At 37.1% G+C, this 24,101-nt stretch overlaps 2 protein-coding genes across 2 annotated transcripts; one reads left to right on the forward strand and one right to left on the reverse strand.

Annotated features, from left to right (window-relative positions):
* Nucleotides 1-11,312: 11,312 nt before the first annotated feature.
* LOC126811412 (cytochrome P450 2B4-like) lies at nt 11,313-16,379 on the reverse strand. The gene is made up of 5 exons (XM_050537010.2): nt 16,357-16,379; nt 15,728-16,160; nt 14,408-14,932; nt 13,298-13,738; nt 11,313-12,841 (listed from the first exon to the last, which is right to left on the reverse strand). Exons 2-5 carry the CDS (start codon nt 16,134-16,136, stop codon nt 12,663-12,665), a joined length of 1,554 nt encoding a protein of 517 aa, XP_050392967.2. The 5' UTR covers nt 16,137-16,160; nt 16,357-16,379; the 3' UTR covers nt 11,313-12,662.
* A 3,344-nt stretch (nt 16,380-19,723) lies between these two features.
* LOC126811411 (cytochrome P450 2B4) lies at nt 19,724-24,043 on the forward strand. The gene is made up of 4 exons (XM_050537008.2): nt 19,724-20,403; nt 20,793-21,317; nt 22,451-22,891; nt 23,175-24,043. Exons 1-4 carry the CDS (start codon nt 19,995-19,997, stop codon nt 23,351-23,353), a joined length of 1,554 nt encoding a protein of 517 aa, XP_050392965.2. The 5' UTR covers nt 19,724-19,994; the 3' UTR covers nt 23,354-24,043.
* Nucleotides 24,044-24,101: the final 58 nt, after the last annotated feature.

The following is a 24,101-nucleotide window of genomic DNA, read 5'->3' on the forward strand; positions in this document are numbered from 1 at the left end:
CACCTCATGTTATAGTCACAGAAATGTGTGGTTTTATATACTACGCAAAACAAGAACGACAAAAGCATAATACTATTACATATTGCATCATAATCAGGACCAATATATAAATTTACACAGTTGTAGTTGACATTATTTTTTATTCTTTTGTTTTTGCGTATTTCTCTTTTACTACGTCAATAGATTATTTTTTGTTGTTCTTTTGTACTATTTTAATTTTTAGTAATATGTAAGTTGGTCTTCATGGGCGTATTGATACAATAAAATGAGAAACTATTATAGATAAAGATTTGGTACAAATGATATAGTGATTGTGACATTAATTTGATACCTTTTAAGGGTATTTTTTTAATAATCTAAGCAACCTTTAAGAAGCTTGAAGAAAAGTTCCGACAAAAGACACACGAGCTAAATTTTCGGGTTTACCACGTACTGAGTAACTTCCGTCCTGGAAATAGCGAAATTGGATCGAGGATTGTTTAAAAAGATTCGTTCGATAACATCTTTAATTTCGCATGATCGGTATTAATTCCAAAGGGGATTGAATTAGGGTTGACTTACGAAAGCCCGGGGGCAAGAGTTGTCCATGTGAACACAGTATCATTAACATACGGACATACTGCCGGAGTCTCGTGGGTTTGCCGAGCTACAATGGCCGTCTCATTTCACTAGTATATAATTATGCTTAAAGAGTTAATGGAATGTATTGAACAGCCTGTTTAAACATACAACATGGCCATAGAAAGACTGAAATGTGTACCTGATTTGTTAACAAGATGTCGTTTGATGTTTAGCGAACATTTGGTCAAATATTACATGTTCTAATTACATGTGTCCGTGCATATGTCCGATTTATTCTCCTGGGAAAATCTGATTAAATTAGAAATTGAGTAGGGCTACGCCATTTGCGACAGATACTTCTCTTTTGTTCGTCCAATCGTATCGTTTATGGATTTTGGTTGAAATTTGAAAGGGCCGTTCCTCATATTATTAATAAAAATACCCAAATTTCAGATGAGATAGTCATAGCTTTGTTTTAGATAACGGGTTAATATTGTTTTCGATGTAAATTTAGAGCAGGCTATAAAATAAATCGGGTTGAAATTAAAACGATTAAAGAAGAACCCAAAGGAAAGCAACATCGCAGCCATTGATCCCACTTCCAACTTCTTACGAATAGTCAATGCGGGTGTTGGTAAGGCTAGACATTACTTGGGCGTTCGGGTGGAATGGAAAACCGGGGTTCATGTTCTGTACACATCGGCGTTCGGGAAAAATTCTTATCCCTGGTATTGCCCACATGACCATAGAAATAATTAAAATTTGTCATTCTCAAAATAATCAAGTATTGTGTTGACGAAACGTAAATCTCATATTCTATCATAGTGAGTTTGCTGGCCGAATGAGTTAAGGTCTGTCATTGAGTCAAGTCTTGTGGTTTTGATTCTCGCTTGTATGTGGCAAGGAGTAGGGTCACCTGTCCAACCTCGTGGGTTTTGTCTGGGTCATCCGGTTTCCTCCCACTGCTAAAGACCCCTACGCGCAAGCTAGAATTAATGAAATAGAAATGAACCATATGTAAATCCAGGAATGAGCTAGTTTGTGTCGAGTGGACGTTACAAATCCCCCCTCTCCCCCCTCACTCTCTCATTAAAGACGTTCCTTGAATACGCGTTCAGATACAATGGAATTTAAATTAATAATATATATGTAATTAGTTGATTCCGCCCGAAGTAAAGAGACAATGTTTTACAGGAAATCTGAATTGTTTATGTAATCTGATTTTGCGTGTTTTTTTTAAAAAAATATTTTGAATACATATTAAGACAGAGCGATATTTGTTTTTACATTTTATTATGAAACCACATTTCATTCATTCATTTTAATCCCCCGTCTTCATTAGCCCAATCGGTGCACAAAAGTACGACGTAAAACCCCATTACATTTCATTCATTCATTCTCATCCGGGAAGACCAAAAAGACAGCGATAATAGATAGTCGGCAATTATTCAAATCTTCGTCGCGCCAATCTATCTGGTGTCAAAAAATCACACTAGATTATCACCTTTCTTATATCCTTATTTGGTTGTGTAATTAATCGTTTGGCTGGATTAGATTAATCTGTAACACTCGATTGATCGTTGTTTATTGTGGGGTGCGAATCTCTTCAGAAAGCATGCTGCCTTAATGACGGCCACGTGCTTATTCAAATCCTAAACCCTTACTATTTGTAATGTTGTCGGCAGATAAAGAGTGTTGTCGATAGACAAGACGATTATAGAACATTAGCTATTCATGCGTAATATTTAAATTAAAAATGGAGAATTAAAGAATAGCGATAACTCGTTATTAGGAAGAACGCCACTGTTTGTTAAAAATCGATTTGACATAAGAATAAGAAATATATGCAAAATCTGAGATCAGTCTATTGACGCAATCCATTGACTGATAAATAAAAGATGATATCGCTTAGTAAGAGTATACCAGCCCATACCAACTAAGATGTATCCAAGATACTTAACTTTTGGATTATAATACGAACAATCCAAACTATTAGACAACATTTAAAGTCCTAAAAAACGGTATAGGCAAAATAGCGTAATCAACAAATGGACTGTTCACCGTTTACAAAATACACGACAAACATTGGTAAAAGGTGTCCGAAACACCAATAAAAAAGCAAAAAAAACCCCAAAACCCGGAAAAAAAGGAACACCCCCCCCCACAAAAGCAAAAAAAAAAAACCCCCAAAAAAACCAAACAAAAAAAAAAAACCAAACAAAAAAGAAACACATATAAAGAAACCCAACCCACCGCAAATACTGAACGGAAACCGACCTAAATTGAATTTTATACAGAAAATAAGGGATCCTTAGCTAAGTGAAAAAGTATCCACGATGTTTTCAGTAAAATTCTGATAAAGATTTATTTCCATAAAGACATCTCTGTTTTGATTTATCGCTTATCGCTATGAATTTGTCGTAAGTAATCTGTGATAATCTTTAGCGACACGTGGATGTTTGTGTGTTCATATCTTATGAACTGCCTGCACTGTCTGTATGTTTCTCTGGTTTGAGTTAATAAAAATATAATCAGTTAATTACGCCATATTCTTAGTCATTTATCGATCCTCTTAATGTACTATTTACAAATATGGACAAATAAGCTAGGGTACATCCAGTTGTAACAGTATGCCAATTACCTTGATTAAAAATACTTAGATATTATCCTGCATTTCTTAATTGATTAATGCAGAGGAAGACCCCGAAACCGGACATAATGTTATTTTCTCTTGCAGGAATAACCGTTATTGCTAACCTATTTTTAATACTAATTGGGTTAATGGGTTTCATAAACTGATTTGCTTAAAGATTGTCTAATAAGCAAAATATCTGAGAAAACCCTAGAGCTGTACTTAATTAAAGTGGTGGGGTGGGGTGATCTTATGGTACGTCATAGAGTCGATTGTAATCGTTTCGATACCCTACCAGTACGTGACCAGGAATCTGGTCCCTCCAATTTTTCCTCCACTGTTAAAGACACGATATGTTATGATGTGAGTGTACGCTAAACACCTCTCCAAAATCTTCTTCTCTCTTTTTTCAAAGGTATGCAGAGACTACCCCATCTCTCTCTCTCTCTTTCTCTCTCTCTCTCTCTGTCTCATTGTCATTGAACAGTCGCCAAAAACGATCTTCTTCTTGAAATAACATGTTTCTTGGTGCAAATTGTAATAATGTGATTTCTAGATAAACTTGTTTCTTGCTACATGTATTACACACGGCATTCATTATATCAGATCTGCACGATGACAGATGTCTTACTACACCAAGTCCCTTGTCCCGTGCCTTATCTATGCAAATGTGACGAGTAAATTTGAATTCCCCGGACAATTATGACCATTCTGTTCACGGTATTTTAAACAAAAGTAAAGGAGAAAGTGTCATTGGATGTGACAGATCAGAGACATTGATAGTACCGACTCCATACGATGACAGATGGAGTTTGTTTGCATTAAGAAGAATATTGTCCAGGGAGTGGATATACCCATGTTATTGATAACACGTAACTTAAATTATACCCAATCATGGCATTTTATTAAAACTTTGTTCCCAGTCTCGCAAAATTAAGAGTTTTTAAACGAGATAAGAGGGGATTGACCGTTCCTCACAAATGAAATGGGGTTTAACGTCCCACTATTCTGCTCCGAACTGGGCTAATGAAGACGGGCCGGGCCGTTCCCCACAACTTAACCAATTTATTGGGAAATTTATATAATGAGATACACGTCTTGTTAAAAGGAGATTTAATATTTGCCAGCATATTCACCAAAGCTATATTCTCAACAGACTTTAAACACCAAGGAAATCCATAAAACCACCTACTAAAATATTAACCGAAACAACTGACTATTTTATGATACAATATTTATGGTTAAATGTGTACTTCAACAATAAAATAGGAAAACAAAAAGAAATTCGATTTTTGATCTACATAAGAATTTCAACTATTTATAATTTTGTACACCCACGAACGTAAAATGTTAGACTGTGATTTCATGGATAGTTAAACGAGATGAATAACACTGGCCCAAACCGTAGATCAAATATTAAATTCATTTGACAAATTCAACAAAATGAAGATATATTTGTACTTTTTCGCGAAAATAAAAATAAAAACCACAATGAGTAGTTCATCGTAAATAGAACGCTAGACATTAAAATTAGGGTTTCCAATTAATTTTATCCAAAACGCCAAATAAAAAGTAGTCTTCCAAGTTTGGAAAGTATATATTATAACAATAATACTCAATAACAAAGTCCATGGGATAGTAAGTGTACCCTGGCCCTCGCACGGCCTCACAGGACTATAAAATCACATAAATAGCCCAATGAAAGATGACAGTTTAGCACTTATAGAAACCTTTGGATATTCTTCTTAAAGTAAGTTGGATGTGAACGAAGTGAAGGATCTTTAGACCAGAATTCATTGAAATAAAAGTAAGCTTTATTCTGACACATGGGGTTTAAGACACTATATTCATAAAAAAAGAAGAAAAAAACTCCACTAGATTTATTTTAGCTATTATATCTCCAACATTAAAAGGGCTTTAAGAAATACTTTCATGAAATAATAAACTCCAATAGTATATATTATAGCTATCCCCAACAAAAACAGTGCTTCTGACACGTTGTTTTGCTCTCGTCACAACAAACAGGGTCTCTGACACGTTGGGGCTTTAAGCAATACTTTCATGAAATAAAAAAAAACCGTTAACATAATTTATTTTAGCTATCCCCAACAAAAACAGAGCTACTGACACGTTAGTGCATTAAGAAATATTTCCATGAAAAAAAGGGCAAAACTCCAAAAGAATTTATTATAGCTATCTCCAACATAACAACAACGGATAGATTAAACAAATGGACAAACTAGGATAGGATAGGGTAGACCTTATCACAGATTGTCTTCTTATCTTTTGATGTGTAAAACTTGATTTTCCAGGTTACCGATGTTTTTTGATGATATCTATAAATTGATTTGTTGTGATGTAGTGTTTTCTATTCTGTTTGTTATAGTTGTGTTTTGTAATCAGATTTTAACAACACAACAGACACGGTTTGTCGCCGTCAGCGTCATCAACTGTCATTCACATTACCGCATAAAGCGCACTCTACCGGAAAACAACTAAAGCAAGAACGGTAATTAAAGCAAAATATTGTCGTTGTTGAGACAGCGAGCGTAAAGTAACGAGTAGGTCGTTAGTTTGTTGTGGTTGATGTGTTAAACGACATCGAAGGTGTTCACTGTTTGTTCTTTTATATAAGACACTCGTCATGTTTTCTTCAACATCTAATTGTTTTAATTAAAGATATTATCAAGATATCGCTCACGTGGCCTCTTTAAATGTGGTTCTCCTCAGAATAATTCACTATCTTATATTTAACAAGGGAAAGAAAGAGAAAGAAATGGAGTCTAACGTCCACTCAACACAAACTAGGTCATCTTGGGACTCACATAACATGGTTCAATTTTATTTCATAACTCTTGCGAGCCGGGGTCTTTAGCAGTGGGAGGGCCCGGAGAAAACCACGGGGCTGGACAGGTGACCCTACACCTTGTCATGTATAAGCTGGGAATCGAACCACACCACTTAACTCCATTACAGACGTCGTGGTTTCACGCGCAAGCGTTAACCATTCGCCCCCCCCCCTTTAGAGAACTGAATAAAAAAAAACGAACATTTTAGTTGAAAATATCTTTCATTTACATAATATGGTGGCTCAGTGTATAAAGCGCTGGTCAACCAACCAGAAATTCACCCCGTTTTTACGACGTGCTTCCCCTTGTCAGTGGTAAAGAACGGATGGCCGGCATGGTAAGCACGGGTCTAGTCGTTCAGATGGGACAAAAAACCGAAGCTCCGTGTATACGTTGAATTGTCCCTACTAGAACCCTCGTTAGTTGCAATTATATATAAGAGTATACCATAGCGCCGCTGTCCGGGCAACATGTCCCTCATAACACACCGCAAGGCGCATGACCGTTCCATTAGCCCAGTTGGTGCAGAAAAGTTAAATGCTACACGCCATTTCATTTTCATAATATCACGCTATCCTGGTATATATGTTATTGTAATTTATTGGCAAGCTATTTTTATACGCCCGCATTTTCATGTGGACGTATATTGTCGTCGTCCCTGTCCGTCCGGACGTCCGTTCGTCCAGGAACAATTTGTTTGTGGACACTCTACAGGTCACACTTCTTATCCGAATTTGACGAAACTTTAAATATAGATTTATCCCCAAAAGATCTTGGTTCCTTTCGATATTGGCATGTATCGGATCGATACTTCATGGATTATGGCCCCTGACTGTACGAACCAGCGGCTGCCAGGCAGGATACGCCCACATTTTCGAGAGATGGATAGAGAACAAGTTAACAAGAAAGTGATTTTTCCTACAATCAAGGGCCATAATTCAGGAAATTACAATTCGATATGCGCAAATATCGAAAGGAACTGAGATCTTTGTGTTATAAACTTACATTTCAAGTTTCAACAAAATCGGATAAAAATTGTGACCTCTATAGGGTCCACAACCTTGATATACCATATTTTTACGCTATTTGAGAACGAACGGCAGCCATTTTGTCTGTTAATTTTGGGCCGATTTTCACGAAATTCAAACTCAGTCGTCCTTAGGGTGTAACGGTGATATAATAATACGTTTTTTTTTAAATCGGATAAAAAATTATGACCTCTATAGGGTCCACAAGCTAAAAACGTGATTTTTCGTACAATCAGGGGCCATAATTCAGGAAGTTACGGTCCGATATGCGCGAATATCGAAAGGAACCGAGATCATCGGGTTATAAACTTACATTTCAAGTTTCAACAAAATTGGATAAAAATTGTGACCTCTATAGGGTCCACAACCTTGATATACCTTATTTCTACGCTATTTGAGAACGAACGGCAGCCATTTTGTCCGTCAATTTTGGGGTGATTTTCACGAAATTCGAACTCAGCCGTCCTTAGGGTGTAACGGTGATATAATAATACGATTTGTTAAATCGGATAAAAATTATGACCTCTATAGGGTCCACAAGCTAAAAACTCGATTTTTCGTACAATCAGGGGCCATAATTCAGGAAGTTACGGTCCGATATGCGTGAATATCGAAAGGATCCGAGATCTTTGGGTTATAAACTTACATTTCAAGTGTCAACAAAATCAGATAAAAATTGTGACCTCTATAGGGTCCACAACCTTGATATACCATATTCTTACGCTATTTGAGAACGAACGACGGCCATTTTGTCTGTCAATTTTGGGCCGATTTTCACGAAATTCGAACTCAGTCGCCCTTAGGGTGTAACGGTGATATAATAATACGGTTTTTTAAATCGGATAAAAATTATGACCTCTATAGGGTCCACAAGCTAAAAACGCGATTTTTCGTACAATCAGGGGACATAATTCAGGAAGTTACGGTCCGATATGTGCGAATATCGAAAGGAACCAAGATCTTTGGCTTATAAACTTACATTTCAAGTTTCAACAAAATTGGATAAAAATTGTGACCTCTATAGGGTCAACAACCTTGATATACTATATTCTTACTATATTTGAGAACAAACGACGGCCATTTTGTCTGTCAATTTTGGGCCGATTTTCTCGAAATTCGAACTCGGTCGTCCTTAGGGTGTAACGGTGATATAATAATACGGTTTTTTTTAAATCGGATAAAAATTATGACCTCTATAGGGTCCACAAGCTAAAAACGCGATTTTTCGTACAATCAGGGGCCATAATTCAGGAAGTTACGGTCCGATATGCGCGAATATCGAAAGGAACCGAGATCCTTGGGTTATAAACTTACATTTCAAGTTTCAACAAAATCGGATAAAAATTGTGACCTCTATAGGGTCCACAAGCTAAAAACGTGATTTTTCGTACAAACAGGGGCCATAATCCATGAAGTTTCGATCCGATACATGCCAATATCGAAAGCAGCCGAGATCTTTTGGAGATAAACCTATATTTCAAGTTTCGTCAAAATCGGATAAGAATTGTGACCTGTAGAGTGTCCACAAACTGGACGGACGGACAGGGGCGACGGCATAATACGTCCACATGAAAATGTGGGCGTATAAAAATCAGTGTAAAAATATGGTATATCAAAGTTGTGGACCCTCTAGAGGTCACAATTTTCATCTGATTTTTATGAAACTTAAATTGCATGTTTATAACCAAACGATCTTGGTTCCTTTCGATATTTGCGCATATCGGACCTTAACTTCCTGAACTATGGCCCCTGATTGTACGAAAAATAACGTTTTTAGCTTGTGGTCCCCCTAGAGGTCACAATTATTATCTGATTTAAAAAAAACGTTCGATACATCACCGTTACACCGTATTGTTGGTTGAGAGAGAGAGAGAAATGGGGTTTAACGTCCACTCGACACAAACTAGGTCATTACGGGACTAACATATGGTTTAATTTTATTTCAATAATTCGCTTGCGCATAGGGGTCTTTAGCAGTGGGGGGAAACCGGAGGACCCGGAGAAAACCCACGAGGTTGGACAGGCGACCCTACTCCTTGTCACGTACAACCGGGGATTCGAAACCACGCCAGTCGACTCAATGACAGACTTTATGATACAGCGCGCGCAATCTAACCATTCAGCCATCCAACCCCCCGTATTGTTGGTTGAGTTCGAATTTCATGAAAATCGGACCAAAACTGCCAGACAAAATGGCCGCCCTCATACGCAAATGGTGTAAACATCTGGTATATCAAGGTTGTGGACCCTCTAGAGGTCACAATTTTGATCCGATTTTGATGAAATTTGAAAAGCATGTGTATAACCCAAAGATCTTGGTTGCTTTCGATATTTGCGCATATAGAATTGTAACTTCCTGAATTATGGTCCCTAATTTACGAAAAGTCGTGTTTTAGCTTCTGCTCCCTCTAGAGGTCACAATTACTATCTGATTTACAAACACGTACGAATATATCACCGTTACACCGTAATGTTGGTTGAGTTCGAATTTCGTTAAAATCGAACCAAAACTGTCGGACAAAATGGCCGCCCCTCTTACGCAAATAATGTAAGCATCTGGTATATCAAGGTTGTGGACCCTCTAGAGGTCACAGTTTTGATCCAATTTTGATGAAACTTGAAATACATGTTTATAACCCACAGATCATGGTGCCTTTTGATATTTGCGCATATCGGAACGTAACATATCCTGAATTATGGCCCTTGATTGTACAAAATTTAGACGTCACAATTTTTATGCGAGTTAAAAAAAAACCATGTGAATATATCATCGTTACACACTAAGGTCTTGGTTCCTTTTGATAATCGCGCATATCCAAACGTAACTTCCTGGACTATGGCTCCTGATTGTTCGAAAAATCGCATTTTTAGCGTGCGGATTCTCTAGAGGTCACATTTTTTCCCCGATTTTAAAAGACCGTTTAAATATATCACCATTCCACCATAATGAAGGTTGAATTCGAATTTCGGGGAAATTGAAATAAAACTGCCCAACATAATGGCCGCTCTTTGTACGCAAATTGTGTAAAAGTATGTAATACGAAGGTTGTGGACTCTCTAGAGGTTACAATGTTTATCCGATTTTGATGAAACTTGAAATGTATGTTCATAATCCAAAGATCTCGGTTCCTTTCGATATTCGCGCATATCGGAACATATCGTCCTGGATTATGGCAGCTGATTGTACAAAAAATCGCATTATCTTTTTAGCTCGTCCTCTGTCCATCTCTTGCAAAATGTGGGCGTATCTTGCATGTCAAGCGCTTGTATAAATAGAATTAACACAGCGATGAGGCTAAAGGCTAAATAGCAGGATAGTGGAGTACGGGAGAGTCACGGTCAGACGGACTCGGCATCTAAACACTATTCCGCATAGAAACAGATACCAAACCAATAGAGTGGGATAGTGGAGTAAGGGGAGGCCACGATAAGACGGGTCTGGCACCTAAACCCACAACGATGACATCTACCAATCCAGAAACGGGAGAGAACAACTATCAAACATTAATTAAAAAGAAGAAATTCCCACTAAACCCAATCCATGGCCTATATAAGGCCGAAAATGGAAAGATTGCAAAATCATATTCTAAAAACAGGAAGCAGCTTCGGCTCTCCTATGTCTTGTCTGCAATATCACTTCTGTGGAAGCAGACGTTAAAGCACCAAGATACTACTACTACGATGAGGCTAAAGAGAATGGGATCTGGGTGTGACAGGCATCTTCACACGTCAGATAAATTAATGGATCGACAGCACGGCAGTTTATAACATTACGAAACCGTAGGGCTCTACTAATCACTAACAAGAACCGATAAGAACGCAGTGGGGTGTGTAGGATGTGTGTGGGTGTGTGTGTGTGTGTGTGTGTGTGTGTGTGGGGTGTCATCAATAGTATTTATAAATATATATAGTGAATCCAATGTAAACTGTAGCCCTCTTGTAGGTATTACGGCGTTTTGTCAAAATTTCAATTTTATCATTTATTATGAAATTTTGGATATGATGTGTGGAATATGTACGTATATCTATAACATTATATTTACTTGTCAGTCACCTTTTGAAATACCGACAACATTCAGTGATCTACACTTGAAGAGAGCACATCTTTTCTGTAAACTTTCTTTTGCTTGAAATTTTTTAAACCTTTAACATATGCCAATTTATTTATCAATTTATTATAAAATTTTAGATATGATGTGTGGAATATACCAAATAATATTTGGAATGTGTTTAACCAGTTCTATCACATATGTCACAATGACTGACACCAATATTGTTCTTTAAATAAACACAAAATACATTTGCAGAATGTTCTTTGAAATAGATAAGTTTTCAAATTTTTCTTAAAACTTTCCAAAGAAGGACACTTTTTCATATTTCGAGGTAGTTTATTCCAAAGTTTTGGTCCCGCTGCACTGAAAGATCTGTCAGCAAAGGTTTTATTTTTTGGTTTTGGAATATGCAAATTTGAAATACACGCGACGTTATCAAGCATACAAATTTACAACCAAGAAACCCTAGCTTAATTGGTTTACACAAAGTGAATAACATTTTTCCTCATTTGTAAATTTGTTTCGAAACGTCGTGTGTGTATAATATAGTGATTGATATTGTTATCCATAGAACTGCGTTGTGTTAGACTATATATTAGTCTCAAAATAAACGAATCCTCGTTACGTTCTAGCTGACCTGGATATACATCCGATTCCCCAGCTCTAAAATGTCATTGGCAAGTAGGTTGTTTTCATGAACGACCCATTGTGTTGATGGGACTTTAATCCCCATTACATTCTGAAGGGTCTGGATATACACCCGATTCCTCAGCTTCAAAATATTAATGAAACTGCCAATAAATCAACACGATCTATTCCAGTCCAAATAATATGAGTCCCTTTTGAACCTTTTCAATCGCCTATCAACAAATCTGAATGTTCGGGCGCCAATCTAATTAAAATATAGATCTATATTTCGTTTCGTTTTTGATACTTTCGATGGCCTACACTACATGTAAATCTAACAAGTTATAGTGGGAGTCCACGTTATATGACGTCAGGTACCAAGCAAGCAAAATTTGACCCGATTACGTCAGTCATTCGATTAACCAATTAGCGACCGCCATGTATTTTTTTTTATCTACTTTTGCTTTGTTTTGATTTCTATTGCCGCTAATGTCTACCCACAGTTCCGCGCAAAAAAGGTCAAACGCTCGATTCGACAGACCATTTGATTGGCTGACCCCTCATTTCAAGCAGAATACGAGTTAAATAACAACGCTTCCAGATCCAAATGTAGTAAAGGCAAGTAAAATCGAAATTTTGAAATATAAAAACGAAACGAAATTGGATCTGTATTTTAATCAGATTGTTCGGGCGCTGAATGCTCTATTATACAGTCCTAAGAGATAGTAGTGTAGTCAGCTAATAATGAATGGTGCGCCGCCACACCCTCGTCATATATGCCTGTAGGTAGTTTACTATTATATTTAATGAGAAAATTCACCGAGAAACGTGTTCTAAATTATACTCGATTCACAGATGTATATTAAATACAATAGTCAAAAACAACCGTCACTTAATTCTAAAATCTGGTCGCTTATCTAGGAACAGCTCGAACCTCATATTTAGAAGGAGTATGAGTAATTCCAAAAACACCTTTTAATGTTGGTAAATTATTCGGATCTACTGGTTTAAATTCAAATCTTTGTATCAAGGTTGTCATAAATAAAAATAATTCCATTTTAGCCAAAGATTCTCCAAGACAGGTTCTTCTTCCTGCAAATAGAAACAATGGTTATTTTATATTATTTCTAGAACACCTGATACCATGCCTTTTTCAGTTCACATCACTAAAAACTGTCTTCAGTCATTTTGTATTTATAAAGGATAACATTATTTCTTCGTTTGCAGTACCATAAAATGCGATTGGGAGGGGGCGAGGGACGTGTAACGTCACTTTGGGACTTTATGGTAAGTTATATTTGGGGAATTCACTTGCGCTTTGGTAGTGGGGGGGGGGGTGGGGACGGAAACTCCGGAGGAGATAACCCACGATGTTAGACAGGCGATCCTATGCATTGTGACAGACAAGCTTCGGATCGAAATCAAGCCTCGTGATCTGAAGCACACACAGATTAGATTAGGATTGGGTCCTTAAACTCTGAGCTGGGAAAAAAATGGGTTTTATTGATTTGTGTGGTAAATTATCGACAGTAATAAATTCGTCTATACCTAGAGAAAAGGGGATGAATTCCTCTCTTTTTACCAGTTGTCCATTTTCATCCAGGAATCTTTCAGGTCGAAAAACATCAGGATCTCCCCATATTTTGTCATCTAAGAGAACTGAATCAAGATTTGGAATGACTACAGTCCCTTTTGGAATATGATAACCGTGGAATATTATATCCTCGTCAACAGTGTGCGGCACCCCAATAATAACAATATTAGCAATTCTCAAAACTTCCTGCAGAACAGCCTCGGTATATGGCATAGATGATCTGTCTTTCATAGAAGGTAGGCGACCTGAACCAACGACATCTTGAATCTCTTTGTAACACCTTGCTTGTATGTTTGGATTATGAAGCAGGTAGAGAATTGTCCATAAAATAGTTGTTGATGTTGTTTCTGTACCAGCTACAAAAAGATCTCCGATAGATTTGGTTAAGTTCTCCCCTGAAAATGACAAAAATATATATATTTCATTGGATGTACATTGCAGAGATGATGGCGCCTTGAATATAATGCATGAATCAGAATATACACTGTTCGTATACACCTCCCAACGCATACATCACAATAGTATTAACTGTTGGTTTAGCTCGTCGTGCAGTATATTCAAATAATTGAATTCAAGAGCGTCTAGGCAGTGAGTACGCATACTCATTCGCACAGAATTTTACTACTAAAGAACAGAAATTACTTACGGAATTTAGAAGAGTTTTCAGATTGTCACAAGCGGTCTGGAGTCGGGTCAGGGTCTATTTTAACATGTGCCTCGGAATGCAAAATCTGTGCTTTGAAAATCTGATGTTTACACTTGTGGCTCTGTGTATGTTAATGAGAATCCGAGAAGATTGTATGAGAAAATTGGGTAAGTGTGGCACCAGGAATCATTATGATCTTCAAACACTTTGCTTATCCAGTATCATGACCCACGATGCCATCGCGAAGTGAGAACGTTCATTCACGAGGTTTGGCAGGCGACCCTACAACTTATCGCATACAAGTGTGGCATCGGAGGCCCGCCCCTTGACTCAATGACAGACCTTAGGATCCAAAACGCACACGTGATACCTTTCGACCGCTCAACTCCAACAAAGATAGATAATACAGCACACTTACTATTTATATAGGATTCTTCACCAGTTTTTTCAACTCGTTTCATTTCTTTAATATAAGTACTAATAAAATCATTGGTGTTGTTCTCGTCATAATTCTTCAAATGATCATTAATAGATGATTCAACCAACTTCGTCTCAACGGCCGCAACATTACGCATCGTTCTCTTAAATTTGAACAAATCACCAGGTAAGAATCGAAGAAATGGTAGGACATTCATCACAACTGTGGACCCAACCGCTGAGAAATTCTCTTCGATCTTCTCTAGAAATTCTTTAAATATTGGATCCTCATAATCAAATCTTTGTCCATAAATTAAAGATGCAATCACGTTGGATATTGATGCTTGGGTTAATCGCGACATGTCAAATTGTCTACCCTTCTGGTTTTCAATAATTTCAACAAAATACCCGATTTCTTCATTAATTTTATCTTCAAGTATCGTTTTTCCAAAACCAAATTCTCTTAATGTTTCTAGAGCGAATTTTCTTTGATCTTTCCATTGTTGACCCGAAGTAAAGACAATCCCTGAAAATGAAATTTAATAATTGTGTGATATTCGATTTGAGGACATTGAGAGGAGTTTGCATGGAATCCAAATATAACCCAACCCAGTAGACGTTACCTCCCATGTCATGACATGAAATCAAATTAAATGGGTTTAACGTCCTACTTTTCTACTCTTCAGGTCTAATGAAGACGGTTCATTTCGATTCATGCTTTCAATCAGCAAAAGAATCCCAGAACTCAAAGCTTTTATTATCAAATATGCAAGAATAATATCTCCAAGAATGGCTATCTTAGAACTTCGAATTTCGTTAAGACATTTTATTACAATCTGATTAAAATACGTTTTTTATACTTTCGATGACCTACACTGCATGTAGATGTGACTAGTTGTACAGGGAGGTCGTGTCAGGGGTCATACGACGTCAGAGACAGAGATTGATTAATCAATCAGCGTTGACGTTTCTAGGGGTTTACCCACAGTACCGTGCAAACGCACGCTAAAAACTAGCCGTAACAGACCGTTTCATTGTCAATTCTTTACATGAACTTGGGGGCATGTAATATAACAACTCTTCCAGATCCTATATAGTGTTGTGAAGACAAGTAAACGAAATTGTGAACTATAAAGAACGAAACGAAATATGATCTGTGTTTTAATCAGATTGATTTTAGTATGGCCATGTACCATGTTGAAATCTGAATGCATCGATAAAAAGTCGTCTAAGAAAGGTGAGGGGTGGCGTTCGTATGTATAAATAAGCATCTCCTAGGATAAATCACGAATTACGATTATGGACAAGAATTCTTGCTTACCTTTTTTCTGTGTAAGAATATCGTTCATAAACATAGACGGTCTGCTACTAAACACGTCGGCCCTTTTCACTAAAGCTTCTTTAATCAAATCATAACCACTAATGAATATAAATAATCTCGGTCCAAAATAAACGCTAAATATATCTCCGTATTTCTTCCTCAGTTGTCTTGGGGCTATTCTCACATCACCGTCTCCTCCGTCCATAGACAGCAGGTCTCCTAGTATTGGTAACGTAAATCTTGGACCTGGGGGGATCCCTCGGGGTTTTCTCATCAGCCACCATATTCCAACACAAACACCAAATACTAAACAAGTTCTGACATTAACATTATCCTTACAAAACTCCTTGATATCGTCTATGGTAATGTCTTGAAATACGTCATGCAGTTTTGTTAGAACCCCGGCCATGTTATTGAACACTAACGAACACACCTGATTTAAATAAAGGTCAAAGTGCGATATTGTAGTTTCATTATATCAAACCAACATCACATAAACTATTCGACACCGTAAATAAGACGTAACATTAATTAATACAGCTACTACGTGATAAATGCATATATTTGACTGAATATATTAAGAGTCACAATCCAACCAAATAGCTCCCCTATAAAGTGTTTTAACATACCCTTTTATCGCCGTTTTTGTTGTTTGTTGTAGGTCATATCTATGGAGCGAAAATCAAGGCATAATTGTTACTCGACCCCGTAACGCGTACGTTACTACACTTGCTTCAGTAGAGACTTTTGGCAAACGTAAATTATTGGTCCGTATTGCGTATCCGTAACGATTTTATGTGTGACGTGATCAATGCGTGTGTATTTCTCATACGTGATACGGCACACGGTTACGGCAGCACGTATCGAACAGCTTTCATACGGAAAAGGTCCGTATAACATCGTCGTCTTTTTACCGTATGTTTTGCTACTTTTAGACGCTGAAATGTTGTGCCGTAGCGTTTTTATGAATCTATGTGTATTCTAGAACACGAAGGTGTATATTTGATGTGATTTTAACCATGGCAAAGACTAGAATTTAATTATTACTTTTGATGAATTTTTATATTTTTCCTGCCTGTTTGCACGCTGGTTGATCTATATGCTACATTTAGGGAGGTGGGACCTTGCAAATCTGTAAAAGGGGTATATACTTTCTGAAATGATACATTAATGAAGATTTTTAATAAGATTCGACACTAATTTAAAAAAAAAAATATGTAAATAACTCAGCGACTGTCGAACGACTTCACTCCCTTTAGGAATTTGTAGGCTAGGTACTTGACTAGTACTGATGTTGATCTTGGTAGATAACTGCCATTATACTGTAATAAACTACGCTCAGCTCAGCTACCCATACGTACGCGGCGCGAAGTCTGCCAAAACTCTAAAACTAAATTAACGCAACGTATCACGTGACGATACGGATACGTTATACGGATGGGAAAAATTCCACTTGCCAAAAGTCTCTAGTGTGTGTATCCTTTTCCTTACGTATCGTAAATTGGCTATTTAGACATATGAAAATGTTAAATTATGTGACCGATTTCTTCGGTATGGCTGTTTGGTTTATGATTTGTTCTATTTCCATTACAGTTAACTTGATGTCATATTTGTTTAGATGTTAAAGCGTTACTAAAGTTACAATTGTGTTGCAAATTCAGCCCATACAGTAACTGGCTAAACAAGCCCAGTCAACGTTGGTTTGAAATACTTAAACTACAATATCGTACTCTGACCTTTTAATTAAACCAAACACCGTTCGTTTTTGTTGTTGATGTTCGTTAGTGTTCAATAACATGACCGACCGGGGTTCTAACAAAACTTCATGATGTATTCCAAGACAGTACCATGGACGATATCCACGATTTTTGTAACCAGAATTTGTTTAGTATTGTGATTGAAAATAGTGTCTGATGCGAAAACTCCGGGCCGCGTGACCACCCCCCCCCCCCCCCGCCCCGGTGTTCGATCCCTGCTTTGGCCGAGAAAGTTCATCCAGATTTTCCGGCGTGGTTCCCCCTTGTCAGTGATAGAGGATGGAGGGCCTGACAAGGACAGCTGTCTAGTCATTCGGATGGCACGAAAAACCGAGGTCCCGTGTTCACATTGACGTGCGCGTAAAAGATCCCTAGACAGTTGGAATTCGATATAAGAGTTGGCCATAGTGCCGCTGCCCGGGCAAAATTTCCCTCATAGCACAGAGTATGGCGTATGCCCGTCTTCATTAGCCCAGATCGGAGCAGAACAGTAGGACGTTAAACCCCATTTCATTTCATTTTTATTTCTTAGTTCACATTCTATCGATGCTTTCTGATTTAAACATGGGCATAGGACAAAGTCTTGTCGAAATTCAAAGTTCTAAGATAGCCATTCTTGGAAATATTATTCTGATATATTTGATAATAAAAAAAGCTTTGAGTTCTGGGATTCTTTTGCTGATCGAAAGCATAAATCGAAACGAACCGTCTTTATTAGCCCGGATGGAGTAGAAAAGTAGGACGTTAAACCCCATTTAATTTGATTTCATGTCATGACATGGGAGGTAACGTCTACTGGATTTTCCAAAAATTCCTCACAGACCTCCCTATATGCCTGTGTGGTACCACATTCCACAAGATTTTCGACTTAGAATAACTATTGGACTTTGAAAAAAATCAATTTTTTTCCAAAAATTCTTCTCAGACCTCCCTATGTGCCTGTGTGGTACCACATTCTACAAAATTTTCGACTTAGAATAATATTGCTCTCAATTATGAGTCATTTGTGGCATTTAAATTGCAAAGTTTTTAAGCGACACTTGAAAACAGATCAGGATGGAGAAAGTCCAACATGCTCACCGAATTCAATAAAGCTGATACTGTCGAACGAAAGGTTTTTATCCAAATGTTTGTAAGGTTGCATGACACCCGACATAAATTTATAAATAGTGTATACAGTGTAACCTAATCCTGATTTGTCGTTATTGCGGCGTTTTGTCAACATTTCAAGTACCCATAATTGTATCAATTTATTAAAGCGACAGTATGGAAGATTAGATAAAGAGCTAACAGTCCTCGCTCTAAGATAGATAATGTAAAGGGAATATGCTGAAAATTTTAGTCAAATTACTTCACTCTGAGTCGAGTGTTCGGGCAAGAGCACACTGTATGGCGTATGCCAATCTACTGCAGATCAATGGGACTAGAACCGTAGGACGTTAAACCCCGTTTCATTTCATTTCATAAATATCCCACCCGTTAAAGGCTCAATACCACTCATGTTGTAACTGAATAATATGTCCCAATCTTTATTCTGGTCAACAAATTGTACTATTTTAGAATATTTCAATTAATTGATGATACAAATTTCATCTTAACACACCTTATTTAAAAATTTTGAAAAATTCAACATAATGGTTTGAAACGTCTAACGTAAACCTTTTCAAATGAAACTTCGATTTAAAAATATTTTCGAACCCTCTGGACAAGTAAAATAGGATGTAATGGATAATTTACACAACAGGTAGGACACTTAAACATCTAGTACTTAGATATAGATATTATTTATTTTCTGGAGCTTTCAAGCAAAACAAACCCCAAACAAACATACAAAAACGAGTTTTGGTTGTTTTTTTCATTTATTTCATCAGAATTCAACCCTAAGATATTCTGTTATGTATTGACGCGAAACCCACAAATAGTTTCTTTTCTAAGCCAACTCAATCATGTTTACGCCTGGCTGGGCTTGTTTAGGCAGTAACTAACTGTATGAAGCTGAATTTCCGACACAATTGCAACTCTAGTAACGCTTTAACCTCTAAACAAATACGACATAAAATTAAAAGTAACTGAAATAGAACAAAATATACACTAAAAAAACATACTGAAGAAATATGTCACACAATTTAGCATTTTACATGCGTATTCACGTACGCATTACTGGGTCAAGTAAAATTATGTCTTAATTTCCGCTCCATAGATATGACCTACAACAAACAGCGATAAGATAAGTGCAAAGGTATGTTGAAACACTTTATAGTGGAGATATTTGGTTGGATTGTGTCCATCATAATGATGCAAGACTCTAATATATTAAATCAGTATGGAACCAAACTGACAAATATGCAATTTGTGATATATATTACGCTAACGTAGCAGTTGTATAAATTAATGTTAAGTCTAATTTACGGTGTTCAGTAGTTTATGTGACGTTGTTTTGATATACTGAAACTACAATATCGCACTTTGACCTTTATTTAAATCAGGTGTGTTCGTTAGTGTTCAATAATATGGCTGGGGTTCTAACAAAACTGCATGACGTATTTCAAGGCTTGACCATAGACGATATCAAGGAGTTTTGTAAGGATAATGTTAATGTCAGAACTTGTTTAGTATTTGGCGTTTGTGTTGGAATATGGTGGCTGATGAGAAAACCCCGAGGGATCCCCCCAGGTCCAAGATTTACTTTGCCAATACTAGGAGACCTATTGTCTCTAGACAGAGGAGACGGTGATGTGAGAATAGCCACTAGAAAACTTAGAAAGCAGTATGGAGATATATTTAGCGTTTATTTTGGACCGAGATTATTTATCTTCATCAATGGTTATGATTTGATTAAAGACGCCTTAGTGAAAAGGGCCGACGTGTTTAGTAACAGACCGTCAATGTTTATGAACGATATGATCAACCAGAAAAAAGGTAAGCAATGATTCCCTTCCATAAGGGCAATTCATGATTTATCTGCTTGATCTATTTATAAGAGCTTCTTTTGCTGGTCGAAAGCATGATTCGAAATGAACGGCCTTCAATAGCCCGGGTGGTTAGAAAAGTAGGACGTTAAACCCAATTTCATTTCATTTCATTTCATCGAAATAATATTTATTGTCTTGCAGATGTATAACATGCTCTAGACGGAAATGGACATTCGCAATGGACGATCAAGTGTACTGGAAGATAGACTCATATCTGGATTCCATATGCACACTCTTCTCAATGCACTGGTTTATAGGCATATATTCGTATTCCAGGCATACCCCTCTCGATGTCTTCAAATCGAATATCACAGAATTTTAAAATTTCATTTTCAGGGATTGTCCTGTCCTCGGGTCAGTTATGGAAAGATCAAAGAAAATTTGCTCTAGAAACTTTAAGAGAATTTGGTTTTGGAAAAACGATACTTGAAGATAAAATTAATGAAGAAATTGGATATTTTGTTGAAATGATTGGAAACCAGAAGGGTAGAGAATTTGACATGTGGCGCTTAACCCAAGCCTCGGTATCCAACGTGATTTCATCTTTAGTTTATGGACAAAGATTTGAGTATGAGGATCCAATATTTAAAAAATTTTTGGAGAAGGTCGAAGAGAATTTCTCAGCGGTTGGGTCCACAGCTGTGATGAATTTCCTACCATTTCTTCGATTCTTACCTGGTGATTTGTTCAAATTTAAGAGAACGATTCGTAATGTTAAAACAGCAGAGATGGAATTAATTGAACCTTCTATTAATGATCATTTGAAGAATTATGACGAGAACAACACCAATGATTATATTAGTAGTTATATTAAAGAAATGAAACGAGTTGAAAAAACTGGTGAACAATCCTATATAAATAGTAAGTGTGCTGTATTATCTATCTTAGTTAGGCGGTTACGTGGTTGAATGGTGTAGATCCTGCGTTTTACATCGTAAGGTCTGTCATGGAGTAAGGGGGTTGGATGGCCGAATGGTTAGAGCGCGTGTGTGCTGTATCATAAGGTCTGTCACTGAATCCACTTGCGTGGTTTCGATTCCCTGGTTGTACGTGACAAGGAGTAGGGTCACTTGTCCATTCTCGTGGGTTTTCTCTAAGTCCCCCGGTTTCCTCACACTGCTAAAGACCCCTACGAATTATTCAAATAAAATTAAACCATATGTTAACCCCGAAATGACCTAGTTTGTGTCGAGTGGAAGTTAAAACCCATTTCCCACTCTCTGTGTCATTGAGTCGAGTGGCGGGGCTCCGATGCCACACCTGTATGTGATAAGGTGTAGGGTCGTCTGGTCAATCTCGTGAATGAAGGTCTTAATTCGCGATCACATTGTCGGTCATGATACCTGATAAACGAAGTGGTTGGAGATCATATTGATTACTGATGTCATACTTGCCACATTTCCTCACAGAATCTTCTTAGATTTTCAGGAACATACACTGAGCCACGAGTATAAATATCAGATTTTCAAAACATGGATTTCTCATCCCGAGCCACATGTTAAAATAGACCCGACCGACTCCAGATCGCCTATGACTCTAGTGCCAAATATAATAGTGAGTAATGGCGCAAGAATTACGAATGTTGCCAACAATCGTGTGTATTCACGGCCACCACGCTCTTGTATTCAAATGTTAGAATATATTGCGCATCTCTCCTGAACGAGGTAACCAACAACCGTTTATGCTAAAGTGATGTATGCGTTGGAATAAAATAAAACCAAGTACGAACAATCCAAACCATTAGACAAAAATCGAAATCCTAAAAAACGGTATAGGCAAAATAGTGTAATCAGCAAATGAACTGTTCACGTGTACAAAATATACGACAAACAGTGGTAACAGGTGTCCGGAAGAGTAAGCTTACCCTGCCTGGCGCCACACCCGCCATAGTTGCATCCAAACCATAAGACGACATCAGTGGACATTCTGACCCCTGCATTATATTCATCTCTATAATGTAAATCCAATGAAATATATATTTCTGTCATTTTCAGGAGAGAACTTAACTAAAGCTATCGGGGATCTTTTTGTAGCTGGTACAGAAACAACATCAACAACTATTTTATGGACAATTCTCTACTTGCTTCATACTCAAAACATACAAGCAAGGTGTTACAAAGAGATTCAAGATGTCGTTGGTTCAGGTCGCCTACCTTCTATGAAAGACAGGTCATCTATGCCATATACCCAAGCTGTTCTGCTGGAAGTTTTGAGAATTGCTAATATTGTTATTATTGGGGTGCCACACACTGTTGACGAGGATATAATATTCCACGGTTATCATATTCCAAAAGGGACTGTAGTCATTCCAAATCTTGATTCAGTTCTCTTAGATGACAAAATATGGGGAGATGCTGATGTTTTTCGACCTGAAAGATTCCTGGATGAAAATGGACAACTGGTGAAAAGAGAGGAATTCATCCCTTTTTCTCTAGGTATAACATATGTATTACTCAATAAGATCATTGATCCGAAGCTTATACGAGACAAGTGTAGGATCGCCTTCCAATCTCGCGTGTTTTCTCCGGATTCTCGACTCCCCGCCCCCGCTAAAGACGCCCCTGCGCAAGCGAATTATTGTATTACAAAAGAACAAATACTGTTATCCTTTATAAATACAAAATGACTGAAAATGTTTTTTAGTCATGTGAGCTGAAATAAGACATGGCACCAGGTGTTCTAAAAATAATATAAAATAACCATTGTTTCTATTTGCAGGAAGAAGAACTTGTCTTGGAGAATCTTTGGCTAAAATGGAATTATTCTTATTTATGACAACCTTGATACAAAGATTTGAATTTAAACCAGTAGATCCGGATAATTTACCAACATTAAAAGGTGTTTTTGGTATCACACACGCTCCTTCTAAATATGAGGTTCGAGCCATACCCAGATAAATAACCAGATTAAAGAATCATGTCAAAGTTGTTATTTGGCTGTTGTATTTAACATTGATCTGTGAATCATGTATTGTCGTTTTGATACTTTAAATATATATCCACGAACCGTGTATAACATAAACCACCATGGTCGTTTGTCAGTGAATTATCTAGAAATATTCGTAAACTAATTACAGGTATTTTATGATGATGGTGTGGCTACTTACCGTTATTAACTACTATTAGTATACTACTTCATTCTGACCTAAGTTATAACTCTTTTAGTTTGGACAAGATGTGTGCAATTAGATTTTCAATATTTTCATTTTACATCATCTATTTTTGAGCTTTTATAGCAAGAGTGTTCAGCTCTTTATCTTTAAATTTGGATATGTATGTCTATCACACATGATCTTTACTTGTCGGTCGTTTTTTTTTTTGCAAATTTTACTCTCCTGTCCACTTTTGTCTGTCATTATTAACAGGACCGTTTGTTTTTGTGTTTTCGTATTCCGTTACTTTATAACTCGATATCCTGCATCACCCGCCATCATTATCCTGTTTGTTGCAGAAAAGTAGGACGTTGAACCCCCATCTCATTTCATGTATGACTTGATATGAACTGTATATATACCTTACTATGTAGACAGGGGACTTAACCTTCCCTTTGTTTAACTGTTGTGAACTTGTTTAAAAAATTAAACCCAAACGGTCAGTTAATATATGGTTCATTAATTAGTTTTGACTTCGAATGGGTCTGTTAGGG

Source organism: Patella vulgata, chromosome 2, assembly GCF_932274485.2.
Source record: "Patella vulgata chromosome 2, xgPatVulg1.2, whole genome shotgun sequence".
Classification (NCBI taxonomy): domain Eukaryota; kingdom Metazoa; phylum Mollusca; class Gastropoda; family Patellidae; genus Patella; species Patella vulgata.

Coding starts and splice junctions, on each gene's coding strand:
- LOC126811412 (XM_050537010.2), bottom strand. CDS start 16,136: ATGGCCGGGGTTCTAACAAAACTGCATGACGTATTTCAAGACATTACC. Junction 14,933..15,727: donor TATTCTTACACAGAAAAAAG/GTAAGCAAGAAT, acceptor TTTCATTTTCAG/GGATTGTCTTTACTTCGGGT. Junction 13,739..14,407: donor TGAAGAATCCTATATAAATA/GTAAGTGTGCTG, acceptor TGTCATTTTCAG/GGGAGAACTTAACCAAATCT.
- LOC126811411 (XM_050537008.2), top strand. CDS start 19,995: ATGGCTGGGGTTCTAACAAAACTGCATGACGTATTTCAAGGCTTGACC. Junction 20,404..20,792: donor TATGATCAACCAGAAAAAAG/GTAAGCAATGAT, acceptor TTTCATTTTCAG/GGATTGTCCTGTCCTCGGGT. Junction 22,892..23,174: donor ATTCATCCCTTTTTCTCTAG/GTATAACATATG, acceptor TTCTATTTGCAG/GAAGAAGAACTTGTCTTGGA.